General features: G+C 49.1%; 2 protein-coding genes across 2 annotated transcripts; one reads left to right on the top strand and one right to left on the bottom strand.

The window, feature by feature from the left end:
• Positions 1-6,767: 6,767 nt before the first annotated feature.
• On the bottom strand, positions 6,768-9,560 carry LOC101761057 (polyol transporter 5). Its single transcript, XM_004979746.3, has one exon. The coding sequence runs from the start codon at positions 9,126-9,128 to the stop codon at positions 7,665-7,667; it is 1,464 nt and encodes a 487-aa protein (XP_004979803.1). The 5' UTR covers positions 9,129-9,560; the 3' UTR covers positions 6,768-7,664.
• Positions 9,561-10,443: 883 nt separating this feature from the next.
• Positions 10,444-14,121, top strand: LOC111258195. The gene is made up of 2 exons (XM_022829077.1): positions 10,444-10,518; positions 11,831-14,121. The coding sequence occupies exons 1-2, from the start codon at positions 10,460-10,462 to the stop codon at positions 13,992-13,994; spliced, it is 2,223 nt and encodes a 740-aa protein (XP_022684812.1). The 5' UTR covers positions 10,444-10,459; the 3' UTR covers positions 13,995-14,121.
• The last annotated feature ends 329 nt before the right edge of the window (positions 14,122-14,450 follow it).

The raw sequence follows: 14,450 nt of genomic DNA, 5'->3' as shown, positions 1-14,450 counted from the left end.
AGCCGGTAAAATGCCTCCCAAATGGACCCTTATCATTACTTTTCCATACAAACATGCATATACAAGAATTTCATTTTTCGTAGGGGCAGAGGCATGGGTTTCTTTAAGAGCAAATAAAATAATCAAGTCATTTCGGAAAGATATTCTAATTGCAAATTTGGACGTAATTCAAAAGCATATATGCAAGTAGTTTTCCCTTCCAAGTAGGAGTACTAAAACCTGAGGATACATGTAGACCCTTTTTATACTGTTCGCACATCATCAGTACCAGTTTGTAACAAACACAAATCCTGATACTTTAGTACCAGTGCCAATTCCTGTTACCAACAAGCACTTAAAATATGGGTGCAATTCCTGTTACCAACATAGTATACTTCAGTAGCGGTAATTTGTAATATGGAACAAGTTCACGTTCTCTTTATTTTTCTGATGCCAATACAATGGTGACCTCCTCATCTTTATCTATCTACTTTATCTATCTACTAGAATGCTCTTGAAAATGGGAGAGGTGGCCAGGAGGCCGTGGTAGCACTATGGTGGTGCCATTTTTTTATACTACCGTGGCGCCATTGAGTGGTGGAGGAAAGCCGCCATTGAGGCTCTTACACCCCTATATATGGCACCCCTTTTATTTTCTAGCCTAACCCCATTACATTGAGGTTTCAGTTACTGTTTGATCGGAATATGTACGCAATAGAATTTGGTACTATCTTACAGGATAAATATAATTTTCATGTTCAGAAAGTATCAGGATTAATATATAATAATGGTGTTTTTTTAGATCAGAGAAGCACACGAACATGAATTAATTATTGATTTCAAGTGCTTTAGTATGGTTTGCTCCACGCAATTAATTACATATTCCCTTCATCCCATTATAGTGCTTTATATTTTAGGATAGAGGGAGTAGTTAAAAAAAGGGTAAATAAGTCCTCTCCTCGATTTTCAGCGTCAATTTGGAGCATGCCAAAGAACTGTGGGACGAGTGGGGGATCCACTGCCTGATCCTTGTAAGCCTCTTCCTACAAGTCTTCCTCTTCCTCACAGCGGATATGCGGAGGCGGTGCGGGTCGCGCGTGATTATGATGGTCCTATGGCTGGCCTACCTGTCGGCCGACACTGTGGCCATCTTCGTGCTCGGCCACCTCGCGGTATACGTGAGGGCCCCGAGCCACGAGCTCATGTTCTTCTGGGCTCCGTTCGTGCTAGTCCACCTTGGGGGGCAGGACACCATCACTGCCTTCTCGAAGCAGGACAACGAGCTGTGGAGGAGGCATCTGCTGAGCTTGGTATCCCAGGTGGCCATGGCCGGGTACGTGGTGTCCAAGTCATCTTGGCCGGACGCCCGGCTCAGGGCTGCCATGGTGCTCATGTTCCTCTGTGGATTCTTCAAGTACGCTGGGCGCACCTTATGCCTTTACTATTCCAGTCCAAAGAGTCTCCGGGCTTCAGCCCTTAGTAATTTGTTCGAAACGATAAGGAGTCTGTGGAAAAAAATAATTTGTAGGTCAGAAAGGATAAGGAGTCTCCGGGCTTCATCCAGAGCAAAACTAGAAAAAAGGTTTGAAATAATGTTCGTTGCTGACATGTGCTGGAAATTTGTAGGCGAAAGTACCAAACATGCCTATCCAGATCACATGCAGATCGTGTCAGTGGATGCTCTGGTCGATGACGAGTGCCTCTTCCACTGTGCCGACAAGCTACCGGACATGCTGGAGAAGTTTAAGAATCGCCCAGACCGGTGCATGGCCTATCAGTACGTGGCCGCACTTCTGGCAGAATCCTACAAAGCTCTATACACCAAAACTGTGCTTCCTATGTATGTTGGTTTTCTTCTAGATGTTAAAGATCGGCACCAAAACTGTCAACTATCCATTATCCTTATCTCTCTGATACACATCCTCTTCCAGTATCTGTCAACTACCATAGCCCTGGTGCTCTTTGCTGCTGCCGAAAAGAAGAGACCCTATAGTCAAGCGGATATCATCGTGTCCTACCTATTGCTTGTAGGAGCCATAGTCCTTGATCTGCTGCCTGTCTTCACGTCCATTGTTTCCCTTACGAGAAAACCATTCCGTCCGGGAACGGCACGTGAATGGGCAATCATGTGTCTTGGCAACTGCTTCGTTCCTCAAGGCTGGAAAACAACAAAACAGTGGTCAGAAGAGCTAGCACAATACAGCATGATAAGTAGATACAACACTAGTAACGCATGCATGCCATCCTTACGGAAATGGACCGGTAAATGCTTCGGTGCTTGGTGTGTCGAGTTCTTTGACACGACACGCACACCTGTTACTGATGATCTCAAGTTGCTCGTCCTCGACAAGTTATTGTTGCAAACAAGTACAAAAGAGTGGGGCATTGCCAGCTTCCGTGGTGAGCGAGCACTCAAGAAGTGGATGGCCAGCCATCGAGTTCCAGAACCTGGAAGGTCAGGCTATGATGCACTGCACATGATCGTCAGCAGCAGAGCTGAATTCACGACAAGTGTCCTCATCTTGCACATCGCAACGGACATCTGCTACTTCTCTGAGGACACAGAAACTGACGAAGCGAAGAAGAAGAAGATGATGAGCAGAGAGCTGTCTCTTTATATCATGTACCTTGTGTTCAAGTGCGATGTGATGCTCTCAAGCATCTCCGGGCTTGCACATGAGCAAGCTCATGAAGAGCTCAAAGAAAGCATTTCACGGCTTGGCATGCTTGGACGTGAGGAGAAGGCTATGGCTATGGCTATGGCTATGGCTATGGCTATGAAGGTGGAGAAGGTGGTTCACTATCACTTGGATGCTCATGTTCGCGCCATTCGGTCGGGGGAACTTCTGCCGGGGACGGAGGAAGTTGTGGTTCCTCCAGTGCTGTCTCGTGTCCCTGCAGTGGTCCAGGAGCTAATGGCCATCTATGACGAAGCTTCCCGCTGGGACCTCATCTCGGAGGTGTGGCTGGAGATGCTTTTCTACATGGCGCCTCGTTGCGGGGCAGCTTTCCACTACGAGCATCTCAGCACCGGGGGGGAATTTATCTCTCATGTTCTCCTTCTCATGCGTCATCTAGGCCCTTTTATGCCAGCTCCTGATGCTAGTTTTTAATGACTTTTTGTGTACTAAATTTCCAATTCCAGACGTGAAGTTTTTAATGACTTTTGTGTACTAAATGTTTGATCGATTGTTGGATTTGTTCCCACATGAAATGATCCAGATGATCAAGAGAAGTGGTGAATTGGGTCTTCTCGTGCCTCTAAAGTACGTATCCAAATCCAAGAGTTGACACTTTTCGCGCTGCTAGTTGGAGAACTGTATCGTTTTTAGTAGATTAAACATATTAATCAACCTGTCATGTTTATCTATCTCCATTCACCTGCCATGTTTCGTTTTTAGTACCAGTATATACCGGATAGGAAGAGGTGGCCCCGTACCTGCTTGCTGTCCAGATCTAGTGCGATCGGTTTCCGGGCCTGATTCGCGGGGGCTGGGGGGGACAACAAAGGGACTCTCTGCCATCGTGCAGAAGGAATCATGGATGGAGGGAAGTAGTTATGTGCTGCAGAGGACGATGTAGTAGGTTCGCCGACATAGCCAATGTTAGGTTTCAGCAACCCTTTTTGTGCATCTCAACTTTACCTGGACAGGGACGCGCAGCTACCATCTTGTAGTACAGTTTTGACATATGCACGAGGATAAAGATGCACCTTTGATGATTCAGGGTAATGATGGTTTCAAATAATACTTCCTCGAAAAGATATTCGCTGGTTGTTGAACTGTGAAGATAGGAGCTGTTTGAGGTTACCACTTTTCCATAGTGGACCATCGATTAGTTTGGGAATAGGAATGACTGAATAGGAGCTTTATTCCTTTGCTGGAGGTGGACTGCGCTTGTTGACCCATTTCTTTGACTCAACTGCAAATGGCCTAAGGTTCAGAAAACTGAAACCTTTCCGTGTTTCTTCCATCCAATAAGGCATTGACTAATTGTAATGGCAGGGAGTCAACTAATTTGTGTTATGCATTCTGCTGGGATGATGTTGTTAATTTTTTTCCTTCTACCTCACCTGGCAACTGCATGGAATCTGAAAAACTACTGAAATGTTTGCTAATTGTTTGATGTTCTATATGTAAATTAGCTATCGGATTGACTACGAGTTTTCATATATGCTGAATGCTGGCTTTTGTGTGGACAGATTACCTCAAGGCGCCTTGCTGACAGGAAGACTGCAAAGTTCCAGAAGAACATCACCGGGAGGGGTTCAGTGCCTGAAACCACTATCAAGAAGGGGAATGACTACCCTTTAGTCGTCCTTGGCTTCTTCATCTTTGTTGTCATCGGATCCTGTATGCCTTCCAACCTTCTCTACAGCTCTCTACCTGTTCTATTGTTCTATGTTACTTTAGGATGCACATTTGTGTGCCCTTTTCCTTAAAAGATATCACCCATCAGTTAGCTTCTAACCTCCATGATCATGACTATAAACTCTTCCCTGTTCACCTGTAGTACGTGTAAAGTTTACATGTTCTAAAATAGATTCTGTAAGTCCTGATTGAATTCTTGTTACTGGTTATGATCCACTAAATTTTATTCTCTTTGTCATTACTCTGAAGCTATAGCTTATTACTGTTCTTGTTCTGCATGTTAGTATTATTACTCCTTTAGTATGCACTGTATGCTCAACTTTGGTAGTCATTTTTGTTTCAATATTAGGATGCATCAGCATACCAGCAAATCTTTAACTTGAATGGTTTTGAAAAAATGATATGGAATTATTTATCTATAGTCGAGTCCGTGGGCAATCATTGCTTGCTGGCAGTAATTCATGAGAAAGGAGCTACACTTTTAAGGCTATATGTACAATGCCAAGCCACCTACTTGTAAATCAAACGCTGTACAAAGTTGGATGCCAAATTGCCATCCATCAACTTTAAAAGGTTAAAACAGCACATGTATCCCGTATTTTTATCAAACAGCTGCATATGGTTGTGCCATTTCCGTGCTTACCCGTTTGACGCATACAGTTTGTTTACCGTTGGATATGAACTAACAAGGTTGGCCTCTTTGGCCTTTGCAGCGTTGTTTCAGATAATCAGGACGGCAACCAGTGGCGGGATGGCTTAAGAACCTACCGATCTAATTGCAGAGTCCAGAATCTGTTTGTTATACATGCATCCAATCCAGAATTGGGTAGCAGCTAAAGTGCCCTGTATGCGTTTTGTCTCGTGAGTGTTGAGTCTGAAACTAGTGTATGAAGAACTGTAAAGCAAAATCATATACCTGGTAATGTTAAGTGGATATTGGATAGCATAATGTTTCATTCAAGCTCTCCATGATCGGATTTTTTATTTCGTGCGCGATGCATATATGGCTGTTCTGTTTTTTTGCTTGTGCTGGGTTATGGCTGAAAGCCTGGAACACTGGTGCCAGCTGAGCCTCTATTGCGTCGCATCCTTAGTGAATGTACAGAAGCAAGGCGTTTCCGTAGGTGTTTTTTTCCCTGAAGTGGCAGGGCATGTCGAGACTTATTTTGGTTTTGATGATGATCTTATCATAAAAAGTTTAATAAAGGCTGTATGAGAACTTGCTGTTGAACTACCGAACAAAATCCAGATTCCTTTTTTTCCGATTCGCTTCATTACAGATTTGCAGTGTCCTTTTGGTTGAACAATCCATGAAATCTAACTCACAATGTTTGGAAATACAGTTCAACAATATTCACATTGAATCTCAATTTATTGATGCAAATATATTTTCTAGATATAAGAAGTTCATGCTGTTTCACTTTTTCTGAACATAAGCTAACAATTAGTCTACAGACAGTTGTATTCAGTGAAGTCCTTCAGGATTCATGCTAAGCAGTAAGCTGTTCCAGAAACAAGTGGAGTAGAAGACAGATTGTTACTGGGAGCTGAACAATTGCACCCTCACCCATTGAGAGCCTCTAGCTGGCTGCTTCTTTTTATATGACCGTGGTTGTAGTCATGGTTTCATTTGGCCATCCTGTCTTCTTTTCTAAAAGCAATTCGTTCAGTCTAAACAATGGTTGTACCTGCCAACAAAAGAGCTGGAACTAGCCGAAATAATGGTTTACACCAGTGAATAACATAGCTGATATACCAACTGAAATGCTCGAAGATCCCTGAAACATTTGAGATCAACATTGCATTGTCCCTAGACTGAAACAAATCCTGCATTTCGGCACCGACCATAGGTCCATGGCACGCCTGCCTAAATCCGTGCTTCTGCCGTGGCCAGGTTGTAGCAGCAGGCCTTGAAGACGTCCATGGCGAGGCCGAACAGGCCCGCCGGAGCGTCGATGCCTCCGTCACCGGACGAAGAGGATTCGGTGAACACGAGGCCCTCCTCCGGCAGGTAGCCCCCGAGCGTGTACACTATACAGGAACGCCCGGATGGGATGCCTGCTAGGCTGTACACCTACGCCCGCTCCAAGTCCAGGCTGCGCACCGTCCTCGCCTGGTCGGCCGCCGGAGCCAGCCCCTCGGCCTCCGCCGCCCCGGCCGGAGCTCGCGGAATCGTTGAAGGACCGGAAGTAGCGGCCGTCCATGCGGGACACCAGCGCCGCGGCATGGGCTCGAGCTCCCCCGCGTCGGCGGCCGGCTGCGCCCAGAGCACGACGTCGACGTTTCCGGTGACGACGAGCCGAGCAGGATGGGCCACCGCCATTGCGACGCTGGTGACCGGAGAGGGAATGGAAGGGAGGCGACGAAACGATGTGGTCTCTGCGCGTGGCGCCGCGGCCTGCCCGTGCACGTGTCACGTGAAGAGGTCCCTGGCTGCAACGCCGGCGGCCGGAGCCATCGCCGATCCCGGCCGGCCAACGCATTTTCCAGTTCAGGGGTTTATTTGAAATGTTCTGGACGCGTATTTTACACGTGCCTCCTGATTTGGATCGCAACTATTAATCGCGATCCAATTTAGGAGGTTAATTGAAATATTACCGATGCGTACTTTTCACTTTCCCTATCTAACTTCTCGTAGGTAGGTCCCTGGACTGATTCCACGGTGGACTCAAGCAGAGGAGGCTGTTGCGGCGCGCAGCGACGGCGGGTGGAGATGGGCGGATGGTGGCATCGCTGTGATCCCCGCACCTGAAGTCTTGGTGGTGTCGAACTCGACGAGCGAGAAGGTTGCCGGTTCCGGCTGGAAGTAGCGATCGCCGACGCAGGACACCGCCCGGGACACACCAGCGTCGCCGCGTGCTGCAGCGGCGCGGACACGAGCTCCCTCGCGGCGGCGGCCGGCCGTGCCCAGAGCACTTCGTCCACGGCAGGGGCGCAGCGTGGCGACACGCAGCGTCGTGAGCTCGCCGCCGCCGAGCCCGCGCGCCCTCGTGACGCCCCGCCAGAGGTGCGCCGCCACGCACTGCATCGTGCCGTCCGACGGCGGCCGGGGCGCCGTCGCCGCGCCCGCCGACGCCGCGGACTTGAGCTGTGCGATGAAGTCTCGGCTTGACGTCCTTGGACGACTGGATGGTTATCTTCATCAGGATTCAGGACTCAGGAGAAATGGAGATCATGCACGAATCGGTAGGAAAGCTTCATACGAATTTTCTGTTTGAGTAGCAAAGCTTCATACGAAGTGTGGTGATAATACGAATCGGTAAGATCGATCCACCATTAGCAGCTGACTCGCACCATCCCATTGGTCGATGATGATCACTTGGAGAACAGCTGGTCCATGTCCTCCAAGCTCCGTCCTCTCGTCTCCGGGAGCCGCACATACACGAACACCCACGCGGCCACAGCCGCGCCGGCGTACAGGAAGAAGCACCCGGCCATGGAGATGGTGTTGGCGAGGGAGATGAACGTCATGCTCAGGACCCCACACGTCAGCCTGTTCACCGCCGTGCCGAGGCTCGTGCCCCGCGCGCGCAGCCGGAGCGGCAGGATCTCCGCGCTGTACGCCTGCGCCAGCGGGCCGAGGCCGACCGAGAACGCCGCGACGTAGGCCAGCAGGGACGCGACGCACGCCGCCGCCACGCTCGCGGCTGTCGTCACGCTGGCGGCGCACAGCGTGATCGCCAGCGAGGTCAGCGACACGGCGATGCCGGCCGTGCTGGCGAGGAGGAGCGGCCGCCGGCCGACACGGTCGGAGAAGAGCGTGGCCACGAGGATGAGGCCCGTCTTGACGACGCCGACGGCGACGGTGGCGGCGAGGACGGATCTGTTCGACGAGATGCCTGCTTTCTTGAGCACCAGCGGGGTGTACAACACGATGATGTCGATGCCAGAGGCCTGGTGGAAGAATTGGAGGGCAAGAACGTCGGTGAAGATCCGCCGGATCGTCGTCGGCGATGATGGCCCGAAGAGCGGCAGGTCCCTCCGAACGCCGGCGTCGTCGTTGCCCTGCGCCGCCGCGATGGCGTCCTTGATCTCCCTGAGCCGGTCGTCGGCCTCGGCCGGCGTGTCGGACGTGCGAGATAGCACCGCCCGCGCCTCGGCGTCGCGCCCGCGCATGGCGAGCCAGCGAGGCGATTCCGGCATGGCGAGCACGCCGGCCGCGAGCAGCACGGGCGGCGCGACGCCGGCGGCGAACATGGCGCGCCAGCCGAGACGCAGCGGCAGGCCGGCCAAGGCATAGTTGGAGACGTAGCTAAGAAGGATCCCGGCGTTGACGAAGATCTCCGGCAGAGAGGAAAGCATGCCGCGCGTGGACGCCGGCGCGATCTCGGCGGCGTAGACCGGGGCCACGACGACGGCGAACCCGACGCCGACGCTTGTGACGAACCGCGCGGCAAGGAGCGCGGTGTAGCTGCCGCCCAGCGACATGGCGAGCGCGCCGGCCATGAGGAAGGCGTTGGCGAGCACGATGGTGCCGCGGCGGCCGACGGCGTCCGCGGCCCAGCCAGCGGCGAGGATGGAGCCCAGCATGAACACGTTCATGGACCCCGACAGCACCTCGACCTGCTCGTCGGTGAGCCCAAGGTCCTCCCGCATGAACAGCTCCGCGCCGCTCATCAGCGCGAGGTTGTAGCCCATGAGGATGGTCGTCATGGAGGCAAGCGTGGCGCAGACGAAGGCGAACATGTTCCGGCGCGGCGGCTCCGGTGATGGCGAGGGGAGCAGCGGCGCAGCGATGACGACATCGGCGGCGCCGTGGTGCTGCTCGGTGGAGCCCATGGCTTGGTTTGTTGGCTTGTCGCCGGTGAGGACCAACGACCAAGGGGAGGACGAAGTGCAACACTCTCGATCACTGAAACTGTTCCAGTGAGGGTCAGCTTGCAAGCTGTGGAATTTAAGCTCAAAATTATTGTCCTATGAAACGAAAGCATATCTGAAAAGGGGGATCAAAGTGTTTCCACTTTGCCAAGGAAGAACATGAGCGTGATCCTATGAAAGAGGACGAGGACAAGCATGCGAAGCCAGTGGTTTAGTGCTGATGAGAATGACAGTGATTATCACCTAACACAAGATGAGGGGCCCTTGCTGACACGGATGCCACTAGCTCCGCTCTGCTGCGTGTTATCGAAGCTGAAGGTGCCGTCATGGAGATGGAGACACGCAGGAGAGGGTTCAGAGTGACGGAGGCGCCGGCGGCGTTCCGGCGAGCTGAGGCGATGAAAGATTCAAGCGGATCATGGACTAGAGACGTCTACAACATGCAAACATGAAAATTTACAAAGATTGTAATACCTGTCAACAGAAGGGTTGGAGCTACCTGAAATGCACAAAGATGAGGTAAAAGGACTAAGAAACACAAAAACGGAAAGCTTTGACATATGCACAAGGGTAAGAAAAGCACGGCCAAATTCAAGCAGTACATGCCTTCCCTCCCTGCCGAGAAAAACAAATTCTCAGCATTGCACATTCCTTTTCCTGCAACTGTAAATGAAGTAGGGAGCTCATTGCGCGCATATTTCTTAGAATTTCCTGATGATTATACTCTGTTCGTGGTTTTGTCATAGGTTGATACCAGTTTGAGGAATGTTCAGAATTGGGTGTGAATATTCAGGCTCCTTGCTGACAGGAACACTCGATGCTTTTCTGGATATATTCAGTCATTCAGATTGGGAGATTGCTGAATGTTCGGTTCAGATGCTTTGTCGCCGAGATGAGGTTGAGGTTGCAGGCGCAGAACCTTCGATTCCTAATCGTTGATTGGCGTCTCGTCTAGGTCATAGGGCGACCCTGATAGCAATACACATGCATATTTCATAGTTTTATATAAAGCTGTATGCACATGATCCCTTTATGAGCTCATTAGTAGTTGGTATTCTTTGCAGCATCCTAGAGCAAAGAACTGATTCCCCTTCTGTGAGCAGACACACAAAAGGCATAGAGTACGTAGGCAGTTTGCATATGCACTTTTCCTCTTCGTCGAAGCAAGCAAGCACCTGACTAAAAGCGCGTGAGTTGTCATTCTCACTCCATCGTTAGAGGCTGTGCTTGCTTAAATACGAGCGCAGAACACCATACGCTGTGCTTGCTTATTATTCACCTGACTAAATAAAATGAGGCCAGTGAGAAGTGATGGGCAGGCTTGCGGTGGCCATCTGATGGGAAAACAAAGGTAACAAGATTTAAGCTTCTTGTTTTCCTTTTCTTATGTAAAATACTCTCTAAAGTGTTAATACTGAGGCTGCATAGCCCTATTATTCTTGGTCTTGAGTATAAACGGAATGGGCGAACATTACGGTTATGTAGCACAGGCCTATTTTTGGAATTATGATCTGTTCTTTTTATTGATTTCCTCAAATGCTATCCTTGTGATCTTGAGCATTTCTAAAGTCAAAACCAGAGAACTCAAAGAAATTGGCTTCACCTAGCTTCCAGTTTGTTTTTGCCTCAATTTGTGAAATGGTTTTGCACTACAATGTCTCAGTTTGCCAAAAACAACTCAAGCCAGAGCCCCTAAAATGCCTCCCAAATGGACCCTTATCATTACTTTTCCATAGAAACTTGCATATACAAGATTTTCATTTTTTTAGGGGCAGAGGCATGGCAAATAAAATAAGCAATTTATTTCGGAAACAAACTTAAGATAGTCTAATTGCAAATTTGGAAGTATCAAAAGCATATATGCAAGTAGTTTTCTCTTCCAAGTAGGAGTACTAAAACCTGAGGATACGTGTACACCCTTTTTATACTGTTCGCACATCATCAGTACCAGTTTGTAACAAACACAAATCCTGATACTTTGGTGTACCAGTGCCAATTCCTGTTACCAACTAGCACTAAAAATATGTATGCAAGTTAATAAATTGAATAGGCACATAGTATATTTCAGTAGCGGTAATTTGTAACATGGAACAAAGTTGATGTTCTCTTTATTTTTCTGATGCCAATGTAACGGTGTACTCCTCATCTTTATCTATCTACTAGAATGCTCTTGAAAATGGGATAGATGGCCAGGAGGCCGTGGTAGGGCTATGCTGGTGCAATATTTTTTATACTATCGTGGCGCCATTGAGGGGTGGAGGAAGGCCGCCATTGAGGCTCTTACACCCCTATAGCACCCCTTTTATTTTCTAGCCTAACCTCGTGACATTGATGTTTCGGTTACTGTTTGATCGGAATATGCACGCAATAGAATGTGGTACTATCTTGGAGGATAAATATAATTTCCATGTTCAGAAAATATCAGGATTAATAATGGTGTCTTTTTTAGACCAGAGAAACACGAACATGAATTAATTATTGATTTCAAGTGTGGTTTGCTCAACGCAATTAATTACATATTCCCTTCATCCCATTATAGTATAGGAGATATTAAGAGTAAAATGCTAGAATTGGAGATCCTGCCAAGTTTGACCTTTTTTATATTTTAGGATAGAGGAAGTAGTTAAAAAAAAGGACAAATAACTCCTCTCCTCGATTTTCAGCGTCAATTTGGAGCATGCCAAAGAACTGTGGGACGAGTGGGGGATCCACTGCCTGATCCTTGTAAGCCTCTTCCTACAAGTCTTCCTCTTCCTCACAGCGGATATGCGGAGGCGGTGCGGGTCGCGCGTGATGATGACGATCCTATGGCTGGCCTACCTGTCGGCCGACACTGTGGCCATCTTCGTGCTCGGCCACCTCGCGGTATACGTGAGGGCCCCGAGCCACGAGCTCATGTTCTTCTGGGCGCCGTTCGTGCTAGTCCACCTTGGGGGGCAGGACACCATCACTGCCTTCTCGAAGCAGGACAACGAGCTGTGGATGAGGCATCTGCTGAGCTTGGTATCCCAGGTGGCCATGGCCGGGTACGTGGTGTCCAAGTCATCTTGGCCGGACGCCCGGCTCAGGGCTGCCATGGTGCTCATGTTCCTCCGTGGATTCTTCAAGTACGCTGGGCGCACCTTATGCCTTTACTATTCCAGTCCAAAGAGTCTCCGGGCTTCATCCCTTGGTCATTTGTCAGAAACGATAAGGAGTCTGCGGGAAAAAGTGACATCCAGAGCAAAAATAAAAGAAAGGTTTGAAATAATGTTCGTTGCTGACATGTGCTGGAAATTTGTAGGCGAAAGTACCGATCATGCCTATCCAGATCACATGCAGATCATGTCAGTGGATGCTGTGGTCAATGACGAGTGGCTCATCATAGCTGCCGACGAGCTACCGGACATGCTGGAGGAGTTTAAGAATCGCCCAGACCGGTGCATAACCTATCAGTACGTGGCCGCACTTCTGGTAGAATCCTACAAAGCTCTATACACCAAAACTGTGCTTCCTATTTATGCTTTTTATCTTCTAGATGTTAAAGATCGGCACCAAAACTGTCAACTATCCATTATCCTCAGCTTCCTGATACACATCCTCTTCAAGTATCTGTCAACTGCCATAGCCCTGGTGCTCTTTGCAGCTGCCGAAAAGAAGAGACACTATAGTCAAGCGGATATCATCGTGTCCTACGTATTGCTTGTAGGAGCCATAGTCCTTGATCTGCTGCCTGTCTTCACGTCCATTGTTTCCCATACGAGAGAACCATTCCGTCCGGGAACGGCAGGTGAATGGGCATGCTTGTGTCTTGCCAGCTGCCTCGCTCCTGAAGGCTGGCAAACAACAAAACAGTGGTCAGAAGAGCTAGCACAATACAGCATGATAAGTAGATACAACACTAGTAACGCATGCATGCCATCCTTACGGAAATGGACCGGTAAATGCTTCGGTGCTTGGTGTGTCGAGTTCTTTGACACGACACGCACACCTGTTACTGATGATCTCAAGTTGCTCGTCCTCGACAAGTTATTGTTGCAAGCAAGTAGACAAGAGTGGGATATTGCCAGCTTCCGTGGTGAGCGAGCACTTGAGAAGTGGATGGGCAGCCATCAAGTTCCAGAACCTGGAAGGTCAGGCTATGCTGCACTGCACATGAGCGTCAGCAGCAGAGTTGAATTCCCGAGAAGTGTCCTCATCTTGCACATCGCAACGGACATCTGCTACTTCTCTGAGGATAAAGGCCGTGATACAGAACCTGACGAAGCGAAGAAGAAGAAGATGATGAGCAGAGAGCTGTCTCTTTATATCATGTACCTTGTGTTCAAGTGCGATGTGATGCTCACAAGCATCTCCCGGATTGCACATGAGGAAGCTCATGGAGGGCTCAATTTCATCAGTTCACGGCTTGGCGGGATTGCACGTGAGGAGGAGGCTATGGCTATGGCTATCATGGAGGTGCTTGAGGCTATGAAGAAAGAAGAACAGCAGCAGCAAGGCTCGATGCAGGAGGTGGCTCACCATGACAAGAATGAAGAACCGGCCAGCAAGGATGCTGCTGCTACCACCAGTCGGTCGCAGGAACTTCTGCGGTGGACGGAAGAAGCTATGTACGCTCCAGTGCTGTCTCGTGCCCATGCAGTGGCCCAGGAGCTAATGGCCATCGATGACGAAGCTTCCCGCTGGGACCTCATCTCGGAGGTGTGGCTGGAGGTGCTTTTCTACACGGCGCCTCGTTGCGGGGCAGCTTTCCACTACGAGCATCTCAGCACCGGGGGGGAATTCATCTCTCATGTTCTCCTTCTCATGCGTCTTCTAGGCCCTTTTATGCCAGATCCTGGTGCTTAGTGACGACAATCCGATCATTATCATACATACATATATTACATAGTTATTGTGTAACAATGCTTGTAATAAATTCCCAATTTTCTGTCGCTTGTACCGAAGGAATAGACATGCACGTGACATTTGTGTGTTGTGATTCCACCCGTGGAAACGATGAGTGACTTTTTGGAACCTGTCCTTCAGGAGCCAATTGAACCCATCATTACACACGAGGAAGAGTTGCAGCAGCCACCTCTGGATGATGTGCCACAAGCAGAGGCACAGAATGTGCCCGAAAGTGAGGGGCCTAGAAGGTCTCAAAGAGTCAGAAGATCAGCTATTTCTGATGACTATAAAATTTATAATACAGAAGAAGTTCATATAGAAGGTGATCCCACTTCATATGAGGAAGCCATGAAAAATGTTCACTCATCAAAGTGGCTAGAGGCCATGGAAGATGAGATGAAATCGATGAGTTCC

Source organism: Setaria italica, chromosome VIII (genome assembly GCF_000263155.2).
Source record: "Setaria italica strain Yugu1 chromosome VIII, Setaria_italica_v2.0, whole genome shotgun sequence".
Classification (NCBI taxonomy): domain Eukaryota; kingdom Viridiplantae; phylum Streptophyta; class Magnoliopsida; order Poales; family Poaceae; genus Setaria; species Setaria italica.
The sequence above is the reverse complement of the archived record's forward strand: the minus strand, read 5'-3'. Positions and strand labels throughout refer to the sequence as shown.

Excerpts from the sequence above, each read along its gene's own strand:
- LOC101761057 (XM_004979746.3), bottom strand. The coding sequence starts at position 9,128 with ATGGGCTCCACCGAGCAGCACCACGGCGCCGCCGATGTCGTCATCGCT.
- LOC111258195 (XM_022829077.1), top strand. The coding sequence starts at position 10,460 with ATGAGGCCAGTGAGAAGTGATGGGCAGGCTTGCGGTGGCCATCTGATG. Across the intron at positions 10,519-11,830 it reads CATCTGATGGGAAAACAAAG|CGTCAATTTGGAGCATGCCA; the intron begins GTAACAAGATTT and ends CTCGATTTTCAG.